The following is a 27,125-nucleotide window of genomic DNA, read 5'->3' on the forward strand; positions in this document are numbered from 1 at the left end:
TTGTTGCTGTTTAAGAGGACAGGAGATTATATTCGTAATCTATTTTCACTCACACAAATAATTGAGAATTGTCATGGTTGTTATGCATGTAAATAGGAAGACCAACAGTAGTGGTGAATTCTCCGCTCAAAGTTTTTGGTATTACGTCAACGTTTTTTTTTTTTTTTTTAAATATCATAGCTATTGAAAATAGGTCAGAAACACTGAGCACTGGCTAGTGGCTACCAGAGCGCCTTATCTGTCAGCAGATGCACCTTGTGGCAATACTGTGGTTTCTTTCCACAGTGCTTTTGGCAATAAGAAAAAAAACAGTCACTTTGTGATGAATATTCTATCTCTAAACAACTATCTTGTGGCTTGTGCTGCATCGAAAGCATTTAGTTATCAACACATTGAATGTATTTCTCCTTACATTCATTTAAATATAATATAAAAAACAGGATCAGAAAGGAAACCTTTAGCTAGCATAAAAAACATATGGTTACAGAGAAAAAATAGTGAGGTCCGGCCCCCATTAATCGTGTCATGATGCTCCTCCTCCTTCCTCTATATCTGTTTGACAGCTCCAAATCAGCCCTGTCAGTGATGTGAATGCCCTTTTAACAGCAATTATCTGTTTATGTGGCGCTTAAAGTGTAACTTTATGGTTTTGAGCCTGCTATAAATATATACTGTACATGGGAATGAGAGGTGCAAGAGCAAAGGTGTTATTTTTGAAGTGACTGGAACAAACAAACAGCGTCACAAAAGAAACCACACAGACATCCTGTCAGAGCGGAGGGCCAGGGGGAGACAAGGCCGACAAAACCACTTGTGTTGAACTTGATGCGTGCAAGCTTGACCAGAGCGGGAACATGCCGTCAGCTGCATGACTTGTTTTGTACTGGTTTTTCTATTTTTGAGTGAAGGGACTTTGGAGAGAAAAAACACATTTATGATGTGAAAATGTCAAATCAAACTTGGTTAGATGATTAAAGAATCAACTATTTAAAGATTTAAACATGTTTAAAGGCTGACTAACTCATAAAGGAAATTCAGCTGCTAAAAGTCCCTGATATCAATAATAATTTAGACTATATGAATCAGCTGAAAACCATAATATTGAATATTGTGTCTTGCATAATTAAATTATCTGTTGCTGTTATTGTACCAGCATTACCAGTCGACCACAAAAGTAGCTCTAAACACTGTGGGTGGAACAACCAGGATATACACCACAAAGTTCTCTTCTTCAGCCCTTCTCTGTGCTGTGAACACTTAAAATATCTTACCTATCCAATTTTAGCTACCTGGTGGCCACGGCAGCATGTACTATAACTGATGTGTGGCCTGCTCAGCAAAATGTGTTAATCATTTGAAAATAGCACTATGATGCAGCACTTCTCAGATTGCTACTATAGGTGGAATGCTGCCCCCTACTGACCAATGGCTAAACTGCACATAACAAGTTCCTTTTATTGCCATGAAGAGAACTACACAGCCTTTGCAAAAAAGTTGTGATATATTTTGTCATTCTTTCCAAAGTCTGACATTTTTTAATTTGCATTTTATTTCTCTCTTGCGTGCACTCTAACATTATGACAGGGCATTACTAATTTGTTGCAATAGTCCTGACATGAACACCTAAACTCATTGTAGCTTTTTGTGTTTGCTCCTGTTTAGGGTATACAATCTTTATGTGGTGCTCATCTTTAAGCAAGTTGATTTCACTCAGTAAGATGTCAATTGTAGCAACCTTCATTTTTGGAAGAAATAATTATTTATACTCTTCACTAAATACATGAAGAAACATTTTTTTTTTTTTTTGCTGTTTTTATTTTAAGAATATACTCTACAAAACACTTTGCAACAAACATTTTCAGGATGAAAGCTGATTGAATACATGTATTAGAAACACAAAGCTAAACCTATTATGAAAATTAGAGTTAAAGGAGTTGCGGGTGTAGAAAGTTTGGTTGATTCACTTCTGGTCTGACAGTCTAACTTCAGAGTAAACCGGCTCCTCGTCTTTGCTCCTCTGTCTCCTGCTCTTGCTTTGCCTCCGTTTGAAGTCCAGGGCTATGTACGGCAAAGCTTCAGATTCCTCATGCTGCAAGAAATAAGAAAGCTACCACATGTTGAACTAATTTAGATATGCAAACAAACAAACATGAATCGTTTTGATAATTGGAGCTTACCGGGCTGTTGGAGGTGCAATCTGGGACACTCGACTGTGAGTGCAGCCCTACAAAAAAATTAAGAAAAGAAGATTTCATAGTAATTGCAAAAATGAGTACTTGTCATTAAAGGGTCAGTTCACCTAAACCATAATAAACACTGGTCCTATTTATTTAGGATAAAGTAGTTCCAATTGAAACTGTTCATGGTGAGGTCCATGGGTTATCCAGCAACTCTACCTCAACATCATAAACTATCTGCATGGCTAGATACGAGCTCTGTTCAGAAAGAAATATGTTTTGGAAATTTGGATGAATCTACCTTCTATCTTCTCCTCATCCAAACAAAAAGACAGACACACCTCCTCTGTGGTAAATATCAGAGTGTTGTACCTCCACTATGAAGATATGTTCTCCTGGACATTTTGCAGAGGATACCGATCAAGATGACGTTCAAGGTTATAGACACCAGCAGTGTTGCAACCCCACAAAGCATCAAGACGGGGGAAACGCAATCCTGTTTCCCTATGACACAAAAAGATGATGAAGACAGAAGAAATGACTTTAATTTTGATGTTTTCAAATATCTCTTTCTCACCTTCAACCTCAAGTCTTGTTCCTTTCCCAAACAGTATCTCTCCACATGAGGCCACAGCACAGTAGTACGTCCCAGCGTCAGACATGTTCATACTCCTCTGCCTTAAACTGTACACACAGCTGTGTATTGGAGACTCCGGGCTTTTTACACACTGACTGCTGTTGTGTGTGTGGATGTACATCATTCCCAGGTGGGAGTCTCCTGATTCCTTTCTGAACCAGTAAACACTGTGTTCTTTATGGCTGGATCCAGTGTGTACTGTACATTCCAATGTCACAGAGCCTCCTGGCTTTACAGAGTCAGAAGCCGGCTGCTGGATGAAATACTTGCGACTAGACTCTGTAAAACAGGCATTTTAGAAAGGGGTATGCAAAAAGAAAACTACCTCGGCAAAAAAACAATGAAACACTTTTTAAATTGTAAAATACCTTTTATGACCAAAAATATCCCACTATCAAATGCAGTAACTGTGACACTGGTGTGTCCACAGTAGTACATAGCTGAATCCCAATCCTGGACATTAGAAATATTCAGATGGTAGAACCCTGCTCCAACATGAACTGAAAACCGTTGGTCGTCTTTAAAGTGGTTGTAGAAGGTGTTGGCATTTGGTAAAGGGTGGTAGACAGAGGATATTATTTGAGGAGGATCCCCTGCAACCTGCTTGTACCAACACAGATGTTTGGCACTGGTGGCAAAGAGACACGGTAAAGTCACATTGTGCCCGGGGCTAGCATAGAGCACAGCACTGTCTGAAACACACAGAGATATAAATGAATGGCCAATAAACAACCATATCACAAATTAAAGATCCTGAGTACGATTTAGGATAGCCAGAATGAATTATGATCTTGAAAATATTGTATGCAGTGACTTACGGGCTCTGAAGAGAGAAATCAACAGCACATATAACTTGAACATCCTTCACTCTCCAGTGTTCAGACCTCTTGTGTGATGTTGGTTAAAGTTTGCGTAAAGGGGTCAAACACAAAACCCTCAGCAGAAAATTGTCTGTGTGTGACCTACAGTACGTGCTGCGGATTTTAAGATGTCAATACTAGCACAAAAGGAAGTGAAAGGCCCCAATTTTTTTTGTGCATTTGTATATCTCTGAAGGTAGAAACATTGCCAACCAGCACATTTTTTACATTCTTAATTATCAAAAAAAAAAAAACATTACAATTTGCTGTGGACCTTTTCTCTTCTTTTCTTAGGATTGGCCGGGCAATTTATTTTGTATAGCCCCTTTCAACACCAAGGTAATTCAATAGACAGGAAATGGGCTTTAATAAAACACATGACACTCAAGGTAGTCGAACACATACTGTACATAGAACCTCAAGTCTGCTGGGAGTTTGTTACAAACATATAAAAACTGAATATCTCTGTTGTGTCTCTGGGGACAGTAAGCAGAACAGAAAATAAGAAATGTATCTTGGCCTTAAAGCATTCTCAGCATGGGTAAAATTGTTGAGGCGTTGGGAGATAATTGTGTCTTCAAGTAATAAACATGTTTTATTTTTTCACTGAACCGTGCGTTACATTAAAATGAAAAAAAAAACGTTTGGTAACACTTTATAGTAATGGTACATTAATCATCGTGTTATCATGTCTGAGTTAATGCATGAAAATGCATGAATTCATCCATGTAGTACTTCATGAACTATCAGTAATTCACTAGGATTAATGGTATCTCATACATGATTTAATACAGGAACAGCACATTAATTAATGCTTCAACTAAGGACGATTTAAATATTTAATCGCGATTAATCGCATTAATGTCATAGTTAACTCTCAATCAATCGTAATTAATCGCATTTTTATCTATTCTAAATGTCCCTTGATTTCTTTTTGTCCCATTATTTGTTCTCATTTTAATGCTCTTATCAACATGGATACGTGGATCGGCTTGCTTTGTGCAAATGATTTTTTATTGAAAACAACATGGAGCAGTCATTCACACTTGGGCTGGCCTGTTTTTATTTCTTTAAACCAATCACAATCATCTTGGGCGGCGCTAAGCCCAGGAAGTCACGAAGCGTCCTTTCAAAATGGTGCAATTAGCTGCCAACAATGGACTTGTTATAAAAGATGCCGACCAACACCGTTAATGCTGCTCGCCGTGTGTCTTCAGCAACATTATGAGCTGGATACTATCAAACCGTATCAGACACACGCGCACACTTTCTATTTTCTCCCATTCTGAGCAGAGCATAAACAGTAGACTACAGCGGGGAAGAGGAAGGAGAGCGTAGTGTTAGTTTACCCTTTGGCTGGCTCGCAAGCCCAAAGAAGTGTGCCTGTTGTTTTGTTTCCGGTTTAGCTAGATCCTGTGTGGTGTTGTAGTTTTTCTAACTTTACTAGTTGTTGCAATGGCATGTGAAAAAACTACAAAGTTTGCTAGGCCAAAAATAACGTTAATCTCGCGATAAAAAAATTGAAGCCATTAAAATGGGTTTGTGCTAATGCTGTTTATAACATGTTTTACTGACATCACTAGTTATTACTGTTGAGCATGTCTGACTAGTCACACAAATACACATTTTATTTTGAATACCAAGTGTTGAAATTGTGATGAACTAAGCATTCATTCTTCATGACTTCACGTCGTTCCACTTGCTGGTCCTCTGGTTGGAACCACTGCGGTTATTATGGTCCTTCATTTTCTTGTAGTCCTGTTTAAGCTTCTTCAATTCTCCCGGACATGTTTAGTGGTGTGAAACACATTTAAGTCTGCTAACTTTGCAGCTATACTTCCTTAAACTTTTTGTTGCGTGTCACCGAATCGAAATCCTGCTGGATTTCATCTTTGGTGTTAATGCTCAGCAGAGCCTGCACCTTGTTGTCGCTTCATCGGTCTTAGGTAACCTAACCTTTCCTGGTTCCTGAACCTTTGTAAAGTCCTTCCCCCCGAGCAGGATCTTTTTCTGGGGTAATCATAGTTCGGGGATCTATGGTTTAGACCCTAGTTACTGCGGTGGAAACCCGGTAGTTCCTGCAAAAGTTCCTAGTTCCGGAAACCAGTCCTGAGGTGGAAAAGCCACTTTGGTTTCTGAATTTCAAAAGGTGATATCGACATTAACCTTTTGGTGCCCAACATGGGTCAAAAGTGACCCGACTGAGATTGTTTTTTTATATCTTTGCAATGAATTTATTTTATCATCCAGTACTCCGGGTGTTCCTCAATTAACTTGTTTTTAATTTTTTTATAGTGTTTTTTATAGTATTGAGCTCAGTGTTTAATGTACAGGGGAAACTAAAGAGGAGCCATCACGCACCTACACACTTTTAAAAAGCCACCATTGTTGTAGGAAATACCACCAACCATAACCTTGGCTTAAGATCAATGATTTTTCTAACTTCGCTTTACACCTGATTTCTTCCAGTAGTGCAACCAGAAAAGGATTGATGCAACCACAGGTATGCTGATGCCTTTTAGATGTCAGTGATTACTATCAGACCTTTTTTTGTAACAGTGGCGAGTGTGACATAATTGCAGACGATGCATACTGATTCATGATTCAATTAACCGATAAGTACATGGTGATGGTAAATAAAATTTAGTGGTTTATTGGTAGCGAGAGCAGCATGAGCATATACAGGATATCTCTTTAACTCAGTGTAGATTGTGGAATGTATTTTACAAAGGTGCTCTGTTCTGGTATAGAAAATTTAATTTTTTAGTTTTTATATCAATAGGTGGGTTTACCAAATTCTAATCACAGTAATTTATGAATTCTGTATTTCAACACACAACATCCTACTGACTTACTTGAAGGTATCTGAAAAATTAGGTGTAGGTAACTTTTCAATTCCTTATAATTGCTGGAAACTGGCTGAAGTTTTACTAACTTCCAAGTCCCATTACTGAATGTCATTCACCTTGCATGGTGTGAAAGTCTTGCAGAGATGAATAGAAAGCTACACCTAGGCTCCAATATAACTCTACTCAAACAATGTTCAAAGTATGATTACATTGTCAGCCGTTTTCCTGTTATTTAAGCATATTTGGGTCAGTGTCTTCTGTTCACAGTGGTATCCTTTTGATGTTCATACTGTTGTGTCATCGATGTGACTTTGGTAGTGGTTTGTTTATAGGTCATCAAACACCTTTCTGCCAACAAGCTAGAACTTGTGCAAAATAACGCCTGTAATAGTAAAATAGATAGTTTCATATCACTGAAAGAAACGACAAACTCGTAGTACAGAAAGCTCTATACATTGCAACACTCACATTCTCGCCAAGTTTCCTTTCATAAACCAGCAGAACAAGCAGACTTATGCTATAAAGGCCTGACTCCTAGAAGTGTTTTTCGCAGTAGGTTGGTTTGACACTTCGCTCCACTTTTGAGGAAACTTTCAAAAGAAGTTCCCTTTTTGGTTTGAAGCTTCCTATTTCTGATCTTGCACACCCATTAGGCTAGTGCTTGGTACTGTTTCATACACAGACATAACAGAGATCTTATCAGACCTGCCAGAGACAGATCAGTTCAGGTGAGTGATTACTTTTATTTTTTTAATATATTTTTTTTTGCAATGGTTAGGGTCTGCATGTTAGCAAAAACATGACTCTATTTTTTCAAATGTAAACATTTATATCTTCAGGTTTTTGTCAGTGCATGTAGGGGAGAACGGGGTAATTTGTCACACGGGTTGGTTGTCACAATCGTTATATCTCGGAACCAGAAGGCGCTGTCAGTGGAATTGTGATATGTAAATATCCAGAATTGGGATCAGAGGTCACCTACATAGTCTTCCTTGGAGTTAGACTGCTGAATTTGAGGTGAGAGGACTGTTTGTGTTTTTCATGTCAAATTGAAAATATTTAGCTCCTCAGTATTTTTCTTCTAGGCTTTTACACAATGGGTTTATAACAACACACTTGTTACCCATACAAAGTGTGAAGGGTAAACTATAGTTTAGATTGTGGTTAGCAAGCTAATTAGTTGTCAGATGGTTGTTGGCCTTGATGCTAGCAAGAAATTCAAGTTGGGGTTGGTCGTCAAATTTTTTGGGGAGTTGGTTGTCACATGTTATCTCAAGGCTGCAGCCAGAAAAGGAATCCAATAACGAAAGAAATTATCAAGCTGTATCCTCACTGACACCCCAGAGAAGGAAAGAATAGAGCAGGAAAAGGCAGCTAGCAAGCAAAAGAAAAAATCCAAAACAACCCAGTGCATCCCAAACTAGACCAGCTGCCAAGGCTACAGAACGTTATGTAGGCCTATTTGTCAACTTGACAATGCAATTAAACTTTCAAATTTAGTTCTACTTTCTTGCCTTCTTTTTAAGATTATTCCCATTAAGATTACATTGTGACAAACAACCCCATAGTGTTTGACAACCGACCCCTTGATGGGGTTGGTTGTCACAATGTGTAAGGGTGTCTTTGATGATTAATTTCTTCTTTATTACAATACGATAGAAAAAGTGAGGGGTACACATTTCAAGCCAACACCTTAAACTTCAATGTAATATAGGAATGACTATTGAAAGATGTTTAGGTGATAAGCAATTCTCCCTAGAGTAAAAAGTGTGCCTACTTACCCCGTTCTCCCCTATTTGTTGCAGCTAAGTAATTTCTAAGCTGATTTTCAATCTTATGCATTTGTGTAACAGGATAAGCTACATGCATTATGCTTGCTATACAACTTGCTACTATGTGAGTCTTTGAGTTCATTACTATAAATATATCCTTAAATTAACGTATTACCATGCTATACCATCAGATGTTTTATTAGGATTTAACATGTTGTCTTACATAATAGGATCAAACGGCGTAACGCGTACACAAGTGACCTAAATACTGTGGCAAAACAAAGGCTGCAAACGGAAATGTTAACTCCCTTCACAGCTTTAGAACTGTTAAAAACCCTGCACAAATAATTTGCATGTTCAATTCTGACTTAGCTGCGAAACAACACACCCATGTTACTTTTACTTCTGCTGAATTTCTTGATTTGTGAATTGTTATAGAAATAACTGGATATCACAAAAGCCACATATCGCTATTGAAGGAGTAAAAACACATGTAAGGTCCTACAGCTGGATTGCCTGTTTAGTTTGACGTGTTCTAATATCTGTTGTAGATCCCAGCAGTCTGAAGCACAGAAGACGAAGTTGAAGGACATCAGCTCAGCACAACATCAAGACGTTTTTCCTCCAAGATGGTTTACTGTCCTGTCGGCCAGAGGGCTAATATCAGCAGTAGCCCATTAAACCAAACAGCCCAGTTGGATTCTATAAATGTTTTTACCATTTCTCTCCATGGCATATTCTCTTCCATTGGCATCATAGAAAACCTCCTCATCCTCGGAGTGGTGGGCTTTCACGTCCGCCACTCTGTCATCCGTATTTGGATTCTGAACCTCGCAGCCTCTGACCTGCTGGCCACTGGCTCACTGCCCTTCTTCACCATCTACATGGCCCGCGGCAGCACCTGGACGTTGGGCACAACATTCTGCCGCCTCCATTCCTCCATCTTCTTTCTCAACATGTTTGTCAGTGGCTTCCTGCTGGCGGTCATTTCTCTCGACCGCTGCCTGCTGGTTCTGAGACCAGTCTGGGCCCAGAACTACAGGAACGTCCGGCTAGTGCGGAGGGTTTGCGGAGTGTGTTGGGTCTTGGCTGTGATCTGCACTATCCCCTTCTACATATTCCGTGACACCATTCCCCTACCGAACGGCAAGATCATGTGTTACTACAATTACGCTCGACTCCTCCCCAGTGAGCCGTTTGACCTGGGATCTTTGTGCAAGCACCGCAAGGAGGCCTTGGCCTTCATGAAGCTCTTTCTAGCCTTCCTGATCCCTCTAACGGTCATCGTGTTTAGCTATGTTGGTGTTAATTTGAGCTTGTCGCGCCGAGGCTGCCGACGCAACTTCCGTTTTGTCCGGCTTGTAGTGGCCGTGGTGTTGTGCTTTGTACTCTGCTGGGCTCCGTACCACTTGTTCATCATCATTGAGGTGATGGCCCCCAGAGGGAGCCCTCATCACAGCTTTGCAGCCAAGGCTCTCCCAATCTCTGCAACCATCGGATTCCTAAACAGTGTCCTCAACCCCATTCTGTATGTGTTCAGCTGCCCTGACCTGTGCAGTAAAATAAGACATTCTCTGGGTGCGGTGATGGAGAGTGTTCTGGTTGAGGATCTGGGGGAGCTGACCAGACGCCGCAGCACCGCGCGCAGCTCCATCAGCACCACAGAGATTATGTTGAAGAAGAGGAATTCTGTTCTGACCTTGTGTGAGAAAGCAGAGGAGTCAGAGCAGGATGTAAATCTTGCTAACCAAGTTCAGGACTGAACAAAAATGTACCATGCATTATCTGATAGTGGCTAGGCTTTTTATTTGACTTATTCTGCCCAGACAACCAGCCATTCTTTGAAACAGGCCTACATATGATACAGGCCTTTAAAGGTGTCAGCAATTCTGGAGAATGTTGGGGGGAAACAATCTGGTGTTAATACACAGCCCTGGCATGTAAAAAAAAAAGGTATGTAAACAAAGGGTACCCACCGTAGCCAGCAAATGCCCATTTACAGTTCTTAAAGCGCACTGGATTCTTTTTCAGCACATACACAATACACACAGGTACTAGTGGATTATGAGGAGGTTCAAAAAAGGGATTTTGACAACAAGCATTCTTCAGAATCGCTAACTCCACCTCAAACTTTTTATTTTATAGTTTGTATCTATATCATATCATATTTTAGTAAAATGGTATTTTGCTTTGTTGCAGTTCAAAATGTCTCTTGATGCTGTTGTGCTGTCAATGCAGATCAATGTCGATCAATGCTTTCCTATTTTCTTTATACATTTGAGGACAATGTCATTTCCACTTTCATCAGCACAACATAATAATTTCACACTCACAAATCTACTGAGAAATAGTTTCCATTCACCTACCGTCACTTCCTTATTTCATCTTGCTGTTTTTCAGAGTGAATGTAAGTCAGCTGTCAGTGACACTTAACACTTAGAGCACAGATGTTCATCACTAGCATTTATTCACAATTAATTCCAATGTGCTTTAAATGAACAAAAAACTAAATAAATGTTGTTGCAATATCCTAAACAAATAAAGAGCCAAATAAATGATATCCCTTGTCCTCAGATCCAATGTTACAAACTTTACAAAAAAAGTGTATAATTATAATGTATCTACTCTAAGGCACAATGTCCTTCGTACATTTGCAATAAGTATGAATAAACACAATTAAAGGGCCAATTATTCAACTTGATTTCATCAAACTTCCTCATTTTTAAGTCACTAGATGTTATCAGTAGCTGTAGAAGCTGACACAAGCAAAAGTTTTTTAGATTTATAGATTCTGCTATTTTTGTACATTTCCACATTTTGCTCATAAAAAAGAATAGATGTCTTTAATGTTGTATTGTTTATCTGCTTCATGGTCCATGTGCTGTCTCTACTTTGTAATACTGTGATATTTCTAAACATTAATAAACAAAAAGAAAAGCACTCTGGGTGTTGCAGTCATACTTGCCTTGCAAATGACCACAGCCATGTTTGTACTTCCTCCGCGATTAACACTTTTTCTCTTTTTTTTAAATGACTGACAGCAAACAAGTGATGAAACATTATTTAATCGTTGCAAACATAACAGTAAAAAAAAAGTTTTGGATTGTGAAATGCCCACAATGAATGATGTTCCTACACTTGTCAGTCAGTTGAAAAATGAACAAATCCAGTGAATAGATGCATCAGCGACATTGTATTTAATTTGGCTGAGTTTGTCCACTTTAGGCCACAACTGGTATGGATATGGATATCATTAAATAATGGATTTTTGACAAATATGATCATTGCTTTATTTAAAAAAGTCTAAATTCACTCAATTGGGTTGTGTTGAGTTTATCTAAGCAACATTTGGGGCCAGTTTCACAGACATGGATTAAGCCAAGTCCTGGACTAAATTGAAATTTGAATGGAGATTGTTCATTGAAAGTACAATTTAGTCGAGGACTAGGCTTAATCCATGTCTGTGAAACTGGCCCTTTAAGTATTAGACCTTGTGAAATATGTGTGAAACAAACACATTTTTCTATTTTGTGAAATAGAAACAACATAAGAAACAAAAATTGAACAAGTGGAATTATTTTAGCTTACAATGTTGAAACACAGGCAAATTAAGGTATTCACTGAGAGTTAAAACTCACACTGCACAGAAACTGTACACAAGCATGTCCACTGGGTGCATGCCCACTGGGTGGCACAACTGCTTTGACTAAACACCAGGAATTAATCTAGTTTATACTGTTAAAAGACTATTATGTCCAGTTTCACCCTCCATCTTGTTGTCTGGTTGAGCTCTGGTACTGAGGGTGATCTTTTTGCGGGGGTTTTGCCCCCTTCCCAAACAGGGTAGAGATCTTTGCAGCTCTAGCCGAGCATCAGGGCACAGGAAGATGTAGAAGAGGGGATCCAGCAGGGTGTTGAGGCTGGTCAGGCCGTAGCACAGGCGATAGACAAGGAAGATGGAACGCTCAAATCCACACGGCTCGTCAGTCAGCAGCAGGGACACAAATCTGTATCCGCCCACCAGGTGATAGGGTCCAAACACCGCAATGAAGTTGACGGTGATCACAACCAGGATGCCCACGATCTTATGTCGCCCGTGGTCGGAGAGGGAAGGAGATTGTCTGAGTGTCACTCCAATGTGGGCTGAGGTGTAGCTAAGGTAGTAAACAGAATGGCAGATGAGAACTGAGCCTGTAAGCCATCAGAAATGTAAAATAAATGGGTACCCTAAGGATAAGGCAAATGGGTTTCCTTTGTTAAACAAAGCGACTCGAAAAATGTCACCTGTCAGCGATTCTGGAAAATGCTTATTGACAAAATCACTTTCTGTCAAATTCAGTGATAAAAGCCTCACAGTCCTCTACTGTGTGTGAGCTGAACAAAAATCCAGTGTTAATATTCAGCCTATGCTCTGTAAACTGGTATTTAAACAAGAGGGGCCCACTTTAGCTAGCAACATGCCTTTTTAAAGAGCCTAGGTAGTGTATCAACACTGGATATTTATTTCAGCGCACAGAATGTACAGGTATAGGTATAGCTTTCTCTAGAATTGCTGACACCATCTTTAAGAAAGTTCTTGTGAATTGCTAAAGGTACTCATACACACATGAGCTTAAAGGATACACCAGGAATATCATAACAGGGATGTTGGGGTAATAAACTCACCCTAGTATTGCACATGGCAGGAGAAACCCCAGGGCCACCGTAGTTATCTTGAAGTGGGCGTAGGAAGGGCTGACAGGGTACTGCTCGAGACACAGCAGTCTTTCAGAGTCAAACACCGATGGAAGCAGCCCGCTCAGGCAGAACAGGAAGGTGAGTGTCCAAACGGCCACACCGGACAGCGCCGCCACCCTGACAGTCCGGAACCTGCGGCTGCTCAGCGGGTACACGATGGCCAGGCAGCGGTCCAACGCTATCAGGCACAGGAACATGACGCTGGCGTAGACATTGACGTAGAACACATAGCCCACTAGCTCGCAGGTTAGCTGACCATAGGGCCAGCGGTGCCCACCTTGGAGATAAAGGATCCACAGTGGCAGGGTGAGCAGCTGGAGCAGGTCCGACAGCAGCAGATTGAGGATATAGACCAGCTGGCAGCCTCCTCCACCAGAGCGACCCAGGTGGTACAGTCCCCAGAGAGACAACAAGTTACTGGGGAGACCCAAAGAGAATATCAGGCCATAGATGCAGGTCAGGCCAAACGTGTCCGTGTCCAATGGGAGGTTACAGCTGTCATTTGACATGTCTCTGTTGGTCAAGCCCCTGACATGGGAAACTGACGGTGACCTTATTTAGACATGATTGGCACTCACAGGGCGATGAGATGGAGTAGAAAAACCCATTCATTCACTCAAATCAAAAGAAAAAAAAACAAGAATTCTCAGTTGTTATTGGTTTGGCCCATCCACATGTCATCTGTTCATTTTGAAATATTCAGAAATGCATTGTCCTGTGAGAAAGGTCAGGTTCAGATTTCATGGCGTCAGTTGACCAGTCTTCAAATCATTCAGGATCCATCAGGGGAAACCAACTCCTGCAAAGCAGAAAGCAAGATCATTCTCAGGCGGTTTAGTCTTCAAGCGGTTGCCTGAGCAGTCAAACCATATCATTTGAAAAAAGACTTTCCACTCACCTCTCAAGACTCTGCTGTATAGGAGCGACTTTGTTCTACAAAAGCGTGCTTCCCGCTCTGCAGCTCGGTGACCTGTTCTCAAGAAATGTTGGGAACACGGTGTCTCGCCTAAGCCTTGTCTATTCTGTGATCGTTTCCTCCACAGGAAACCCACTTCTTCAGCTTTAAAGGCAACATCCTGAGGTAGGAGAACGCCTTTCTGCTACAGAACAAAAACATACACTCTCTCTTTTTCCCTCCTGTCTCCGTTTCCCTTTCTCCAGTGGTAGACAGGATGATGAAGGTGGACAAGGGCTGTGAGGGGAGGAACTGAAATAGGGTGTACACTTATGCCCTTTAGATTGTGGGGTGCTGGCTATGTGCCATTAAACACATTAACCCTTCTGCTTTGCTGTCTTTCAACATTATTTTCAAAACATGGGAATCATGCAGACTTAAAATAAATGTTTCCCAAATGAAAAACACCAAATTTGGATTGTTGGATTTTAAGGTCATGTTGAGGTTAAGATAAGGGGTTAGCATTGGAACTTATTTGGTTAGAATGCGTTCATGTATAGAGAGAATGAATGTAAATCCTAGGTGACAAAAACAAAAAGAAGATTGTGTGTACATCTGATTAACTAGAGCTGATTTACAGACAAGATTAAAACCACTGAGAGTGAAAACTGACAAACAACAACCTTACGGCACAAAGAACATTCATTGTGCAAATGCAATTGATTCATTTATTTAAGATACTTTGCAGGCAGTAAATGTATGTAATTTACATGTGAACTTTGCTAAGGCACCGCTGGGAGCAAAACAATCTTACACAATTGAAATTGTTTTGGGGAAGAATGGATATGTTGAGACAATGGGTGTTAGGCAGTATTTTTACCACACGGTTTGAAAGAGAGGAGGGTCGATACACCCACTTTGTTTCCTCTTACCAATCAGTCACCAATCGTTGATTTATTGAATAATTTAAGATTTTAACTAATAAACAAACAGACCAGCCTCCTGAGACAGTACTACAACCCTATGCGCTGTAGAGCTATGCATGCCTGCATAGACCGCAAAGGGGCAAGGACATGGAAACAGATATGGGCTGTACAATGCATAGACAGCTATTCGGGTTGACTTGGGAGGAAGCGTGATACATTCTTCCTGCAAAGAGCTGACTTTTTTATGCTGAAATTTCAAGCTGTCCTGGATTAGGGAGTTGTAGAAACTGTAGGCACATAGAAAGTTAAGGATCAAGCTTTTCCTAAATTAGTTTTATTTACCACAGTTATGTGACTGGGCAATTAGAACACTTGATCTAACAGTCAAAACTGATATTCTTAAGCCTAAGGGCCACTACGGAGTTCTGCAAAATGAAAATCATACATGAAGCTACAGTGTGAAAACTACGCCTCATTGCTGTGCTGAACTTCACTGCATATGTTATTACACAGTTCCACCTTTTTTCCATGTCACTTCATCAGTTCTTGTTTTTATATATCCTCTGCATCACCATATATTGCCAAGTAAAGATACAATTTTGCAGAGACAAAAACAACTGGGTATTCCATCGTGTCATATGTTTCTGGTTTGCAGCCCTAAAGGGATCTCATGATATAATATGTTTAATGATAAACTATACCATTCACACCCTTACATTTCCCACCAAACATGCTTTTAACATTCCCATAATTATAACTAATTATTATTGTAGGTTGTTAATATGTATATTTTCACACTTCAAGTGATTCAGATATTTTAATTCTGAATCATAATTTAAAATGTTACGTAAATTACTATTTGGGCAACATGTTTAGTGATTTCCCAGGTCTTAACGCAGTGTGTTGAAAAGTTTACCAATAATGTTGGTTTTTGCAATAAATAAAAAAGAACTATGTATGTGGAAACTACCTTTGAAAAGCAAAGGTTTTCTATTACTACATAGCTCGAAAAGAGGAAAATATGATTATTTTGGGGGGATAATTGTATTTTACCAAAACAGTTTCAGAGATTATATCTTTTTAGACTATATGTCAAGTGAAAATATTTCATGACACACTCATACATCTTTCTTATCTATTTATCCTACATCTGTGGTAAAAAAAAAAAGATTTTTAACCAGATCAGCTGCATTTATAAAAAGATTTGGCAACTATTCAAACACTCATTAGGAAGTAATGATTTATGAAAGGCAAGAATATTAAGCATGAAGATAGATCAGTCACTGTTAAACCTCACTTATTTGTGGATACTTGAGTGGTTATTTCCCTAGAAAAGCACTTAGCAGTCACTAGGCATGAGGTATTTTATGTTCAGTTACTCTGCTTTTGTCTTTGTCCTGGACCCTCGACAGCAGAAAATCCTGCAGACAAAGATTGAAGCCCAGACCCAGGCTCCGATGATGGCCATGAATAAAACAGCCACATCCAGGCAGTAGTAGGAGTACCAAGGCAGACCAAAACCTGCTGACTGCAGATGGGGTGCTCCTTTGTTCCTCATGACGTACTCGATCCAAAATATGGCTGTGTCCATAGGAGTCATTGGCTGATCGTGGTGAAGCTGTGAAAGATGCTGTATGTTGTTACGGTACGAGGGCGTCTCCAGGATGTCCTTCAGAGCCTTCAGGAAGTCTTCTTGGGTGAGTGATTTGACCTCCACCACCCGAGCTGCTCCGCGCACCTTCAGTCGGAGTAGGTTGTCAAACTGGTCAAAGAGGAGGGGCAAGCCCAGAACGGGAACACCATGGTAAATGGCCTCGTACATACCGTTGGTGCCTCCGTGGGCTACGAAGGCCCGAGTCTTAGGGTGTCCCAGTAGGTCCTTCTGAGGTAGCCAGTTCACCAGAAGGGTGTTGTTCCCCAGGGATGAAGGCTTTTCACCCATGAACCTCCACACCACCTTCTGAGGGAGCTGAGCAAAAGCAGCAGCGATGGCCTCTGTGACCTCACGACTCAGGGCTGACACAAAGGTCCCCAGAGACATGACCACCACCCCGTGCTCCCCGGAGCTTTGCATGAATTCCTCTAGTTCCACAGGGAGGGGACTGGCCTTTTTGCACTGGAACCCCCCAATATGGACCACGTTGGGCATAGAGGGCCGAGGGAACTCGAAGACAAAGTCCGTCCTCACCAGCCACATATCAGCTGCATGCTCCAGAGACAGTAGGCTAGTTCCAGGGGGGAAGTGTCGTTGGAGCAGATCTGAGTATGCAGGGTTGATGATAAAGTACTGCACATAAACACTGTAGATATAATGTAACATATTCTTGGTCCTCTCCAGGAAATCCATCTGATCGTGAAGCTCACTTCCTGACACAGGAACATAGGAGACTGGAGTGGGAGCTATGGTTAAATGGGCCTCCCCGCTATTAATCCAGCGCACATTGAAAACCATTGGTAGCTTGAGGTGACCACCCAGAAAAACCCCTATAGGCAGAGCAGGGTCTGCTAAAACGAGGTCAAACTTGGCATCTTGCAGCTTCTTCATAAAAACGGGGTCATCTAGCATTAAAGCGACTGCTCTGGCAAGGATTTCATGGCCTTTTGCCAACATGTCTGTGATCAAGCTCTGTTGGTGGAAGGTGCGTATAAAAGTCGGCAATCTGCGGGATTCCATAACATTTAACAGCAGGTTATTGTAGTAGTCCTTGTCCGAATCATCCTCCAACATGCGCACATTAAGAGTAGTATACATGGAAGAGTTGCTTGGGATGTACCAGCTCTTAGCAGAGCGCAGCACAGTGATGGTGTGGCCTCTGGAGTGTAGCTCTCGGAGGATCACATCCATGTTGATCCAGTGGCTGCCATCAACAGGCACTACCAGAATGTTGCTGCCACTACAACAGGTGGGCCTGAGCAACAGCAAGCAGAGCCCCGTCAGGAATACAGGGATCATGCTGGACAGTTCCTGGGAGAAACAGACAGAAATGGTGAGACTTTGTAAAATCCCGTAACTTTTGGGTAAATGTCATATGTCTTCTCCTTTGTTTGCCCGAGAAATTAATAGTAGGTATAATTTGTGCTAGTACTTTTGTGTCTTGGTTGATATAATCGGAAATCGGAGGTTCATACCATGAAGAAGTTTGATAGGAAATAAAAGCAAATTGCTTAAACAAGGCATTGTGAAATTCAGGGACTGGCCAACAATACTAAGAAAGGGAGGGGTCACAGGCAAATTGGGTTAAAGATCCTCTGCAATGATTCCGCTGCAGTGTGTCCCCATTACCTATTGCCTAGCTGCTTGGTCATGTTAATTGTTAGAGAAAAACATTGGGTCACTTGCAAGGCAATGATAAAGTAAATGTAACCCTGTGAAAGAATAGACTCAAGGATCGGGGTACATACTGCATTTCCATTTGCAAAATAAATCCAGGTTACAATTTTTTCACATAGGAATGCAGTAATGTAAATGTTTACTGCTTTAATAATGTGGCTTTATATAGCTGTAGTACTTGGAATCAATAAAGAATTGTACTCCATAAGAGAAGTGGATTGTAAAATAAAATAAGTGATTCAAGAGCATAAATCTATTTCGATATACTACTAGTGTACTTTACTTTCCTCCTTTTATTGCTAGCTTATCAGCAGCTGGTTGACAACCTGTTACGTTTGAAGCCACACAGCATGTGTTATAAAACAGAAATTAGGCGAAATCCACAGCCAAAGTGGACAGGTCGCTTTGACACTGATAATATTTTCAGATAATGCATAATAAAAGCAATAAGATATTGCCTTCACATAAAATACATTTGATCACAGGTGTAAGCAGGAGAGCCTTTTTGTGAAAATACTTTGCGAGAATTGTTAATGAAGGAATGTTCAGCAGCTGCATGGACTGAAATAAAAAATGTTTATCTAACCCGGTTAATGAAAATCATCACATGTTTTACATTTTCTTTTATTTATTATTCCTGTCATTCTTGTTTATTATCCTGTATACAATGTGTATGTTATATTCAAGTTGCACTGGCATAAAAAATGTTTAGTCTAATTTTAGTTTGTTGATAAAAGTTATGTAATTTTGTTAAGCGAATGCCTCACCTGTATTCTCGTTGTATCAAAATCTAGAAGATTGGCTCGAGCTCCAGGTCCTGAGCGAATTTTGTTTCTACAAAGCTTGACACACACAGGACCCTTTCGCACTAAGCCAAAGTACAGTAGGTGGACTGTAAGTTCCTCACAAAGGCACGTGTGTGTTGTAAGAGCAAAGCTCAACGTTAAAAGCTTGGTATGGGACTGGGAGTACAATAGAGTATACGGTAATTAACATGGCTTTGTCATTTAAGCTATCTAATATCATAATTTTACTAGGTTTTTTCATATGTTTCTCATGAATGATCACAAGATAGAAAATATCAGATGGAGGGAACTCACTATATATATATAAAAAAATGTGAGTGTGTCAATGCAAAGTTAGTCATCAGGTTATCCCCCTTTTCATGTCTTTCTTTCATTTTCTTACATATTCTAATTTGACGGGCAAGTTTTCAAACGTCTATACTGGCTCACGGTCAGAGCGTGAGAGACGGGAGTGGCAGAGAACGAGGGAAGAAGGAAGCAGCAAGGTCACACAGCGGAGGGAAATTAAAAAAATAAAGTGAGCATGGGTAATTACAATAACTGCACGGGTCGCTGTTCCACAGTCATATCAGTGAGCAGCCTTCCCTTCCTCCCCATTGCCTCTGGGGAGTTACATAAACTTGAGCCAGGGAGCAACAGTCAGTCAACCTGAGCAAAGGGCCAACGTTTGGCTTTATTACTGTACAGGTCAAGGCTTCCATGTATGATTATTACGTATAAGAATTGCCCTCAAGGATCCTCCTAAGAGCAGTATATGGAGGTCTGTGTCAAATATAATGAGGACATTAACATATATTTTAATTGTTTTGATGTGCATATGAACAAGTACGTAGCACAATCCATTTCTATACAGTATGTGACACTAGAGTGAGGTGTTACCTTAGAATATAGCTTAAGGGATCACATAACTAACCATTAGTGTGCAATTTTTCAGCAATACTATGCAAAAGACCAAAGGGTTAAACAACTATAAGGTAAGATTCCCTGTGAAATATTTATCTCCAGTAGCATAATATTAAGAATGTGAAAAATATTATTTGGGAAATTATAAAGAAAGTCAGACTGGATCAGGGAAGACAGTCTGCTGATGATTTTTTTTAAAGTACATGAGAGGAAACCCATAAGAAACGGACATTTTGCAAAAATAGATAAATAAGTAAAATAATTGGCCCACTTTAATCTTGGTGTTTGAGGGGCAGTCATTTTGAATAAAAATTAAAATGTCTCTCCTCAGAGCAGGACAAGAGCTTGACACAATGTTATCAAGAAGCCCTGAGTCAGTCCTTATCTTTCTCTGGCTCTTTGTGACCCTGACAAATAACAAAAGTTGCAAGGGAGCCTAATGTTGCTGTGGATGTATTTCTGTACTTTTACAATTCCGTTTTGTCTATGGATTCCTGGAAGTTTAAAAACCAATCAATGTCTTCCAATAAGGATCATTTTCTATCTGTGTGTGCATGTTTGTCTGATCGTTTCCCACCTGCTGCAGCATAGGATAGCTCTGCTAAATCCAGCAGGGGGAGACAGAAACACCTCCAAAAATCTCCATCGCAGGCTAAGGGTTTGTCGTGATAACAGGTGCTATTTGGCAAGGTAGAGACCCTGGCAGTTTTGTGAAAGATTTAAAATGTATGGTTAAAACAACAAGTCTTCATTGTAAAAGAAAATAGATGCTTCTCATGTCAATAGACTAGATACAACTAATATTTCAGTTTAACATACCACATACATAAGTACATAACACTTCATAACAGACAAAAATAGTCGGTACACAAGTTTACTGCTAAAAATTAACTAGTTAATAGCTAGCTAGCGTAGCTAATCGCACATGTTTATATATATATAAATCTGAATCGTATACGGTTTTATGTCATTTTCAGAAAGATACAGTGGGCTTGATTAGAGAAAATACATGCAAGGAAGTAGCCTACAACAGGTCCAAAATGTGTTTTGGTGAATAGTAAACAGCTTTCAAGTGACACACTAAAGGCGTGTGAGTAAATGGCGTGAACACTGACATGGGGATTTAAATGAGCCATATCATGACGCAGAACAATTGAAGGAAGGAAAGCTTGTGAACCAGCGAGCGTCCCGGAGAGCTTTGTTCAGATATCTGGGCTTGAGTTCAACTTTTGAAAAGGTGGATTGCATGTAGAAAGACTCCCATGAGGAAAAACAGTTCTACATGTTTTCATTTTCAGGCCTTCCTTATTTGAGCGATCACCATGGCGATTGGCGGTGTTCACCAGCAGCCAGGAGCCTAAAAATTTCCCACTGCATGTTTGGTGTCCAGTCCAAACCAGTTTGGAGCACCAGAGACCAAGACAAGTCCAAGATTATCATGCTTAATGAATCCAAATCATCTAGATAAAACATCTAGAGCTCTAGAAAACGGGTATAACCACATTAGCATGTGATCAATATTTACAGTAAGTAAATAGCAACCTGCTTGAAAAATGCAAAGACAGTCTTAGACAGGAGTACATAGGCATCTTAATTCCATTCGCATTTAGTAAAACACATCTAATTATTACATTTTATCAGGAATAGTAAGTCAATTTGGCAGATTGGGATAGGACTTGCTTTATTTACTGTGTTTGACTTTCATTTCACTGTTCAAGAGAACTCACACACAGAAGTAAATTCTTTATAAATACACAATTACATATATTTTGACATGAAGATGCATATGGCAGGTAGGCCTGTGAAATTTGCCAATTGTAAATACATTTTCTTTGCAAAAGTAAAATAATCAGTAAAATAACTTGTGGATAGTTTATCACAAATGCATCTTTTATAACAGTAAATATGAAAGAGTATTATTCGTACAAAAAAAATATATATATCTTTGCACACAGAAAGGTGTCGACAACGAAACAAAGTGTTGCCCATGTTTGCAGCTCTCTTAAGCTTAAGTGATGTTTTGAGCTAAATGCTAAAGTGAGCATGTTAACCTATTTGAGGTGAAAATGCTTCAATTCTGATGTTTGGCTATTGTATGTATACATCCAACATGTAAGTTTGTCATGTTAGCTTGCTAACGTTTGCTTATTAACACAAACACATACTACAGCTGAGTCATTTGGGAATGTCATTAGATTTGCAGGTATTTTGGTCGAAAAGTTAATCCAGAGGAGGATGGGAATGTGTTGCACAATCCCCTACCCGGTCACCACAGTAGAGATCACAGAGTCCAAGTTTGTGCTTATCTCCTGTCTCTGTCATTCAGTAATGCAACATTTATTACGTTTATGTGCTGAACTTTAATCAGCTGTTCAGCAACATACCTCAGAGGCAGACAGGCTTGAAACTGATCACAAATCAGAATAGTATACCGTTGCTTATTCCAGATAGCATGGCAGTTTGAAGTATGTTAATGATAATGACAGTGTTGCTGTAGAATGACGGTGTTGCTGTAGAAGTAATCTTTCTTCTCATCAGGACATGAATGTAATAGGTTATTTCCTGGTTTTCATTTCTCTTGCTATTTGACACCAGGTGCAGGGCAAGCAAAAGGTGGAGTACAAGACGTCTCTCCAGATTGTACCCTGCAAAGAGAGATAGAGATGTGGAACGGTCAGCGATAGAAGGGATTAAACTTGCAAGAATTAATGGAAAAAACTAAAGGCTTTTGTACGGTTCATGATCACAAATCCTGCTTTACAAAGACCCCCAATCTATAACACACTATGTGTTTAGCCACAGTCTGTCAAAGTAAACCTGAAGAAATCGGCTTGAAGAAAGGAACATAGTGAACTGTAACCCCCTTCAATGAACATACATGAATTGCTGGACTTTGTCTGGGAAAGTGAACACACACTGTGACGTAAGGCTAAACAGGTTGAAGACTGATCAAAGATCAGATAAAAAGGCAACAGAGATTTCAATACTGGTATACAGGTATAATACTGGTATTTTTGTCAGTACTGACCTCAGTACAAGAACGATTACATTTATAATAAAAAGCCTCAGTGGCTTAATTTATTTTCTTTGGGGGGGGGGGGGGCATACTGTCTTGTGTCTGTACCTCAATGCCATAGCGTTGGCGCACTGACCCCCTTAGGGCTGTGGTTATGGGGGGGATGCATCCAGAATAGTCCAGTAGAGGTAAGCAGAGACACTCCCCGGCTTTTTTTGCCGTCATACAGGTGAAGCAGGGAAAACACCAAAAGGCCAAGCAACCTGGTAAAAACAAAATCACACAGTAGGAACATGCTCATTTAAAAAGGTTTCACAGCTGGAGGACATCAATCCCTGAGGTCATGTGCACATAGCCTTTCTTGATTTTTAAAGCCCCTTAAAGTTGTACATACATTTTTGTATCGCTCAGAAAAAAAGGACAGGCCATAATGTTTCAGAGCTGCTCCTCTTCTGAGATTTGATATTATTTGAGGATGCTCTATCACATGAAACATCAAGAATGGCAGTGTGCAACAATAATGCCCAAATACTCAAGTACAAAATCTGATGTTTAATCTCCCGCCTGCTGGCATTCCTGAACCCAGATCAGTTTCATGATCAGCATGCTTCCAACCTCACGCATAAGAGGAATTTAATATGGATGTGAACTGTAGTTACTTTTCTCTCTGTATAGTATGTATGACTGCTCAAATAGTGTAAAAACATAGACAAGCACTTACATTGCGGCAGGTCTTGGAAACAATCACAGATACCAGAGGTCCATTGGCTGGATTCAGAGTATGCGACCATGGATCTGGGTTGAGTCATCTCTACATTTTTAGGCATGACTTCAGATTCCAGTAGCTGTCAGGATAAAGCAGTTGCTATGTGTAAATACAAGGATTTCAAAAATCTGTGAGAATGTTTCTCTTGCCAAAATAGTTTTGTATTGTGGTAAATGATGTCACAAAACACCGACATGATAATGAGGAGAGTGCCTAAGTAAAATATTTTGCCCCCAATTGCTACCTCATGCAAGTATTGTGATTTCAGACCATTTACCCCTAACACCACCAGATCATTTAAAAACCCTACTGCATTTTTGGAGTCTGAAAAAAGGATATTGTCCTTGTTCCTGAAACGCAGACTTGGTTCCTAAATATATGTCATTTTGTCTCTGAGAAGCCCGTTTCCGTAAATTGTCTTACCTTACTGTTCTTTGAGGAAGAGGGAGCAGAGTTCAGTTGAGTGATGGATCTGCAGGGCAGAGTGGCATTTTATACTCCTGCCGCACAGCACTGAACGTGACAGGACAGCAGTGGGTGCATGTCACTGACCGGTCTGTCCAGTCTGGCTTGCGTCAACCTGTTTGAATGGTATCAGATGAGAACAAGGACAATACAGTGTGTATCCTCTGCCCAACCCGGTATCGCCCTGGTCAGGCAAAGCGTTGTGAGGAACACGCTCAGCGAGGTGGACCGCAACCCGGGTTGCAGTGCCACAGGGCCATATGGCTCTGTGCCTTTGTTTGAATGTTTCAAAGTTTCGCCATTTCCTTGAATTCTCCTCTCAGTATTGTTTCCAGATTAACATTGCAACATTTGGGGCCGGTTTCACAGACAAGGTTTAAGCTTAGTCCGAGACTAAAATGCCTGTTTGAGCTGGATTAATTCAAAGCCACTTGCACAGATTTAGTTTAAAATAGTCCTAGATTAAAGATATTCTGGATTAAACAAAGCCAATTGCAAGACGGACGACTAGAGCTACTCTAGGTCTAAATTTGACCTTAATTTAATCCTCCAAAGAGGCAGGTTTAACTTCATTTTAGTGGTGTTTGTGAGGGACTATTTGAAATATCTAAATGAAGACCAACTCCCACTGCAGAGGCCAGCCAGAAGAGTACTTGTGGATAGCTCTTATCCAAAACATTTATTTGATGAACTTACATTTCAAGACCGCTTTCAATATGGAAAATGCACTGAAAATAACAACTTTGCTTGAGTTTATTAGATGGATGCATTTAAATTGAAGATGCATGCAGCATAATAAAATGAGTGTCTAAAACAATTCTGTTTTCAAATGTGGTTGTTGTGATTTAAGATACTGACACACATGAATAACAAAATGACAAAACACAACATGAACACCTTTTATTTTCTACTTATATCTTCACTGGGATTAGTAATCACAATTGTCTCATTACTGTATCTTGTTTGAATCATAGCTCTCTCTTCCAACTTCATGTCCAATTCCACCTGTAGAATTTACTACTTACATACTTCCTTCAGATATTGCATTTTCTGTTCATGGAATTCTCGGGCTAACTTTCATGCAACGTCATCTTTTTTGTCCTTTGTTGAAAGGTTGTGGCATGCTCTTCTTTAAAGCGAGATTCAGGTTTTTCTACAGAGTCTTTCAGTGCAGATATCATTAAATATAATGTCAAAATTATAAATGAGAAAGATGTGAAATACCGATAATAATGAAGATAACCTGAAGTTGGTGTATTGTTCTCTTAGTAACATTTTCATTAGAATTGAATTTGTTGCAAATTGCGGCCCAAATATTTATTTGCTCAGTCCCAGCAGTATGGCTTTTAGATTCAATAACCGGATGGTTTCAAACTATTTTTTTAAAGAGATTTTTTTCAAATTCATTAAAGTTTATTGATGGGATTTTTTTAGCCTCTGCCATTGTTTTTTTCTCACAAGCAATGGTGTTTCTGCTCCACTCCGGGTTTTTATGATCACCGTTGGACCAGCAGCATGTGCTCATGGGCAGGTGTTTACAATCAGGCTTACTTAGGCCTACTCCAGGGGCCAATCCGAATAGTCTTTTTTGCATAGGAAATTTCCTTTCCTATCGAGATGAACCGGAAGTGCTCGGCGGATAGGTGATTCGAATTCTCAAAATGCTTATATTATTAGGAAAGGCATAGGAAAGGAGCCTCGATTCATCCTTTAACCCTCCTTTAGCATAGGTTACTCCGGACCAACCTATGCGAAAGGAAAGGAGATAGTGGTATCCCATAATCCTTTACGGCGGCAAGATTTTAAGCAACAGGCCACCGCCAGAGTTTACCGACTCTACACGAATACGAACAAGAGGTAAAACAGAAGAGAGGAGACGAGAAGAGAGGAAGATTTAACTCGGCTAAAACAAAATACCCCCCCCCCCCCCCCTCCCCCATAAAGATAACAAAGAACTCATAAAAGACCAACATCATAATAGTTATTTTCGTACCACATAATTTACACCATAAGAAAATAAAATACCAACTTCACATTTAATGAAGTTACTGGTAGTCCAGGCATTATATAACCTGACCTCTCAAAAATTGCAACAGAAACCATTCCAACTGTTTTTGACTCATGAATATGTAATTAATAACATACTAAAAGTCTTAAGGAATCCAAGTGGTGGAAAGTTATTTTCTAAGGGGTTTCTTAACCATACCTTTATGTCAATTTTCGGCTTCCTAAAGTACTGTGTTATGGTAGAGGGGATATGTGCAAAATTGTTAACCCCTTCAGAAAAGCTTGAAACTTGGTCAACTTATACAGTTTGGGGCTCTGAACATTTTCAGATATTAAGCCATTGCAAAATCGAATCATGGTTGCCATGGCGACCATTTTACTTTCCGCCATAGCCTAAATATGCATTTTTCATCATAACTCCTCAACCAAACATAATACCACATAACTAGTGATGTCTAACCCTATGTTTTCATGGTCAGGGATTACTATGATACCACATACAACATCAGAGACAGTTAAGGTTGGGCGCCCTTAGCTCAGTTGGTAGGGCGTCCCCCCCCCCGGGCCGGGCCCAGCAGCAGATACGGGTTCGATTCCCGCCAGCGGTCGTTCTCTGCATGTCACTCCCCTCTCTGCCCCATTTCACCTCTGTCTCTCTGCACTATCAATAAAGCATAACAATGCCCAGAAAATATCTTAAAAAAAAACAAAAAAAAAATAGTTAAGGTCAATAGTTAAGGGTGAATCCAATGTTTTTCCGAAAATATAAGCCCAGAAAACATCGCTGTGACTTTATAATTGGGGCCTATGTTGCATAAACATTGTGTATCGAGTTTTAATTGTGTTCTCTAACAAAGACATAGGCTCACCTTTGATAACTTTATTAATTTGAGTAATCTTAAATTGTTTTTCAAGTGTGTAAATAACCATGTGTCACCACTGTTGTCTGAATTGGCCATCAAACGTCAGAGCTCTCGT

The 27,125-nt window shown here is 40.0% G+C and overlaps 3 protein-coding genes and 1 pseudogene across 4 annotated transcripts; 1 reads left to right on the plus strand and 3 right to left on the minus strand.

The window, feature by feature from the left end:
* Nucleotides 1–8,924: 8,924 nt before the first annotated feature.
* LOC307269496 (prostaglandin D2 receptor 2-like) lies at nucleotides 8,925–10,058 on the plus strand (the record flags this gene model as incomplete). Its single annotated transcript, XM_080052472.1, has 1 exon — nucleotides 8,925–10,058. One exon carries the CDS (start codon nucleotides 8,925–8,927, stop codon nucleotides 10,056–10,058), a length of 1,134 nt encoding a protein of 377 aa, XP_079908598.1.
* Nucleotides 10,059–11,154: 1,096 nt separating this feature from the next.
* Nucleotides 11,155–14,026, minus strand: LOC307269253 (G-protein coupled receptor 4). Its single transcript, XM_080052140.1, has 3 exons — nucleotides 13,931–14,026; nucleotides 12,961–13,831; nucleotides 11,155–12,449 (listed from the first exon to the last, which is right to left on the minus strand). The coding sequence occupies exons 2-3, from the start codon at nucleotides 13,539–13,541 to the stop codon at nucleotides 12,026–12,028; spliced, it is 1,005 nt and encodes a 334-aa protein (XP_079908266.1). The 5' UTR covers nucleotides 13,542–13,831; nucleotides 13,931–14,026; the 3' UTR covers nucleotides 11,155–12,025.
* A 2,202-nt stretch (nucleotides 14,027–16,228) lies between these two features.
* LOC307269497 (UDP-glucuronosyltransferase 2C1-like) lies at nucleotides 16,229–17,806 on the minus strand (the record flags this gene model as incomplete). The annotated part of the gene is made up of 1 exon (XM_080052473.1): nucleotides 16,229–17,806. The coding sequence occupies one exon, from the start codon at nucleotides 17,804–17,806 to the stop codon at nucleotides 16,229–16,231; it is 1,578 nt and encodes a 525-aa protein (XP_079908599.1).
* A 4,621-nt stretch (nucleotides 17,807–22,427) lies between these two features.
* Nucleotides 22,428–23,750, minus strand: LOC307269498 (cornifelin homolog B-like; annotated as a pseudogene). Its single transcript, XR_013845624.1, has 3 exons — nucleotides 23,631–23,750; nucleotides 23,018–23,172; nucleotides 22,428–22,538 (listed from the first exon to the last, which is right to left on the minus strand). The product of XR_013845624.1 is annotated as a cornifelin homolog B-like (transcript).
* Nucleotides 23,751–27,125: the final 3,375 nt, after the last annotated feature.

This window comes from Ammodytes marinus (genome assembly GCF_949987685.1).
Source record: "Ammodytes marinus genome assembly, chromosome: 23".
Taxonomy (NCBI): Eukaryota; Metazoa; Chordata; class Actinopteri; order Uranoscopiformes; family Ammodytidae; genus Ammodytes; species Ammodytes marinus.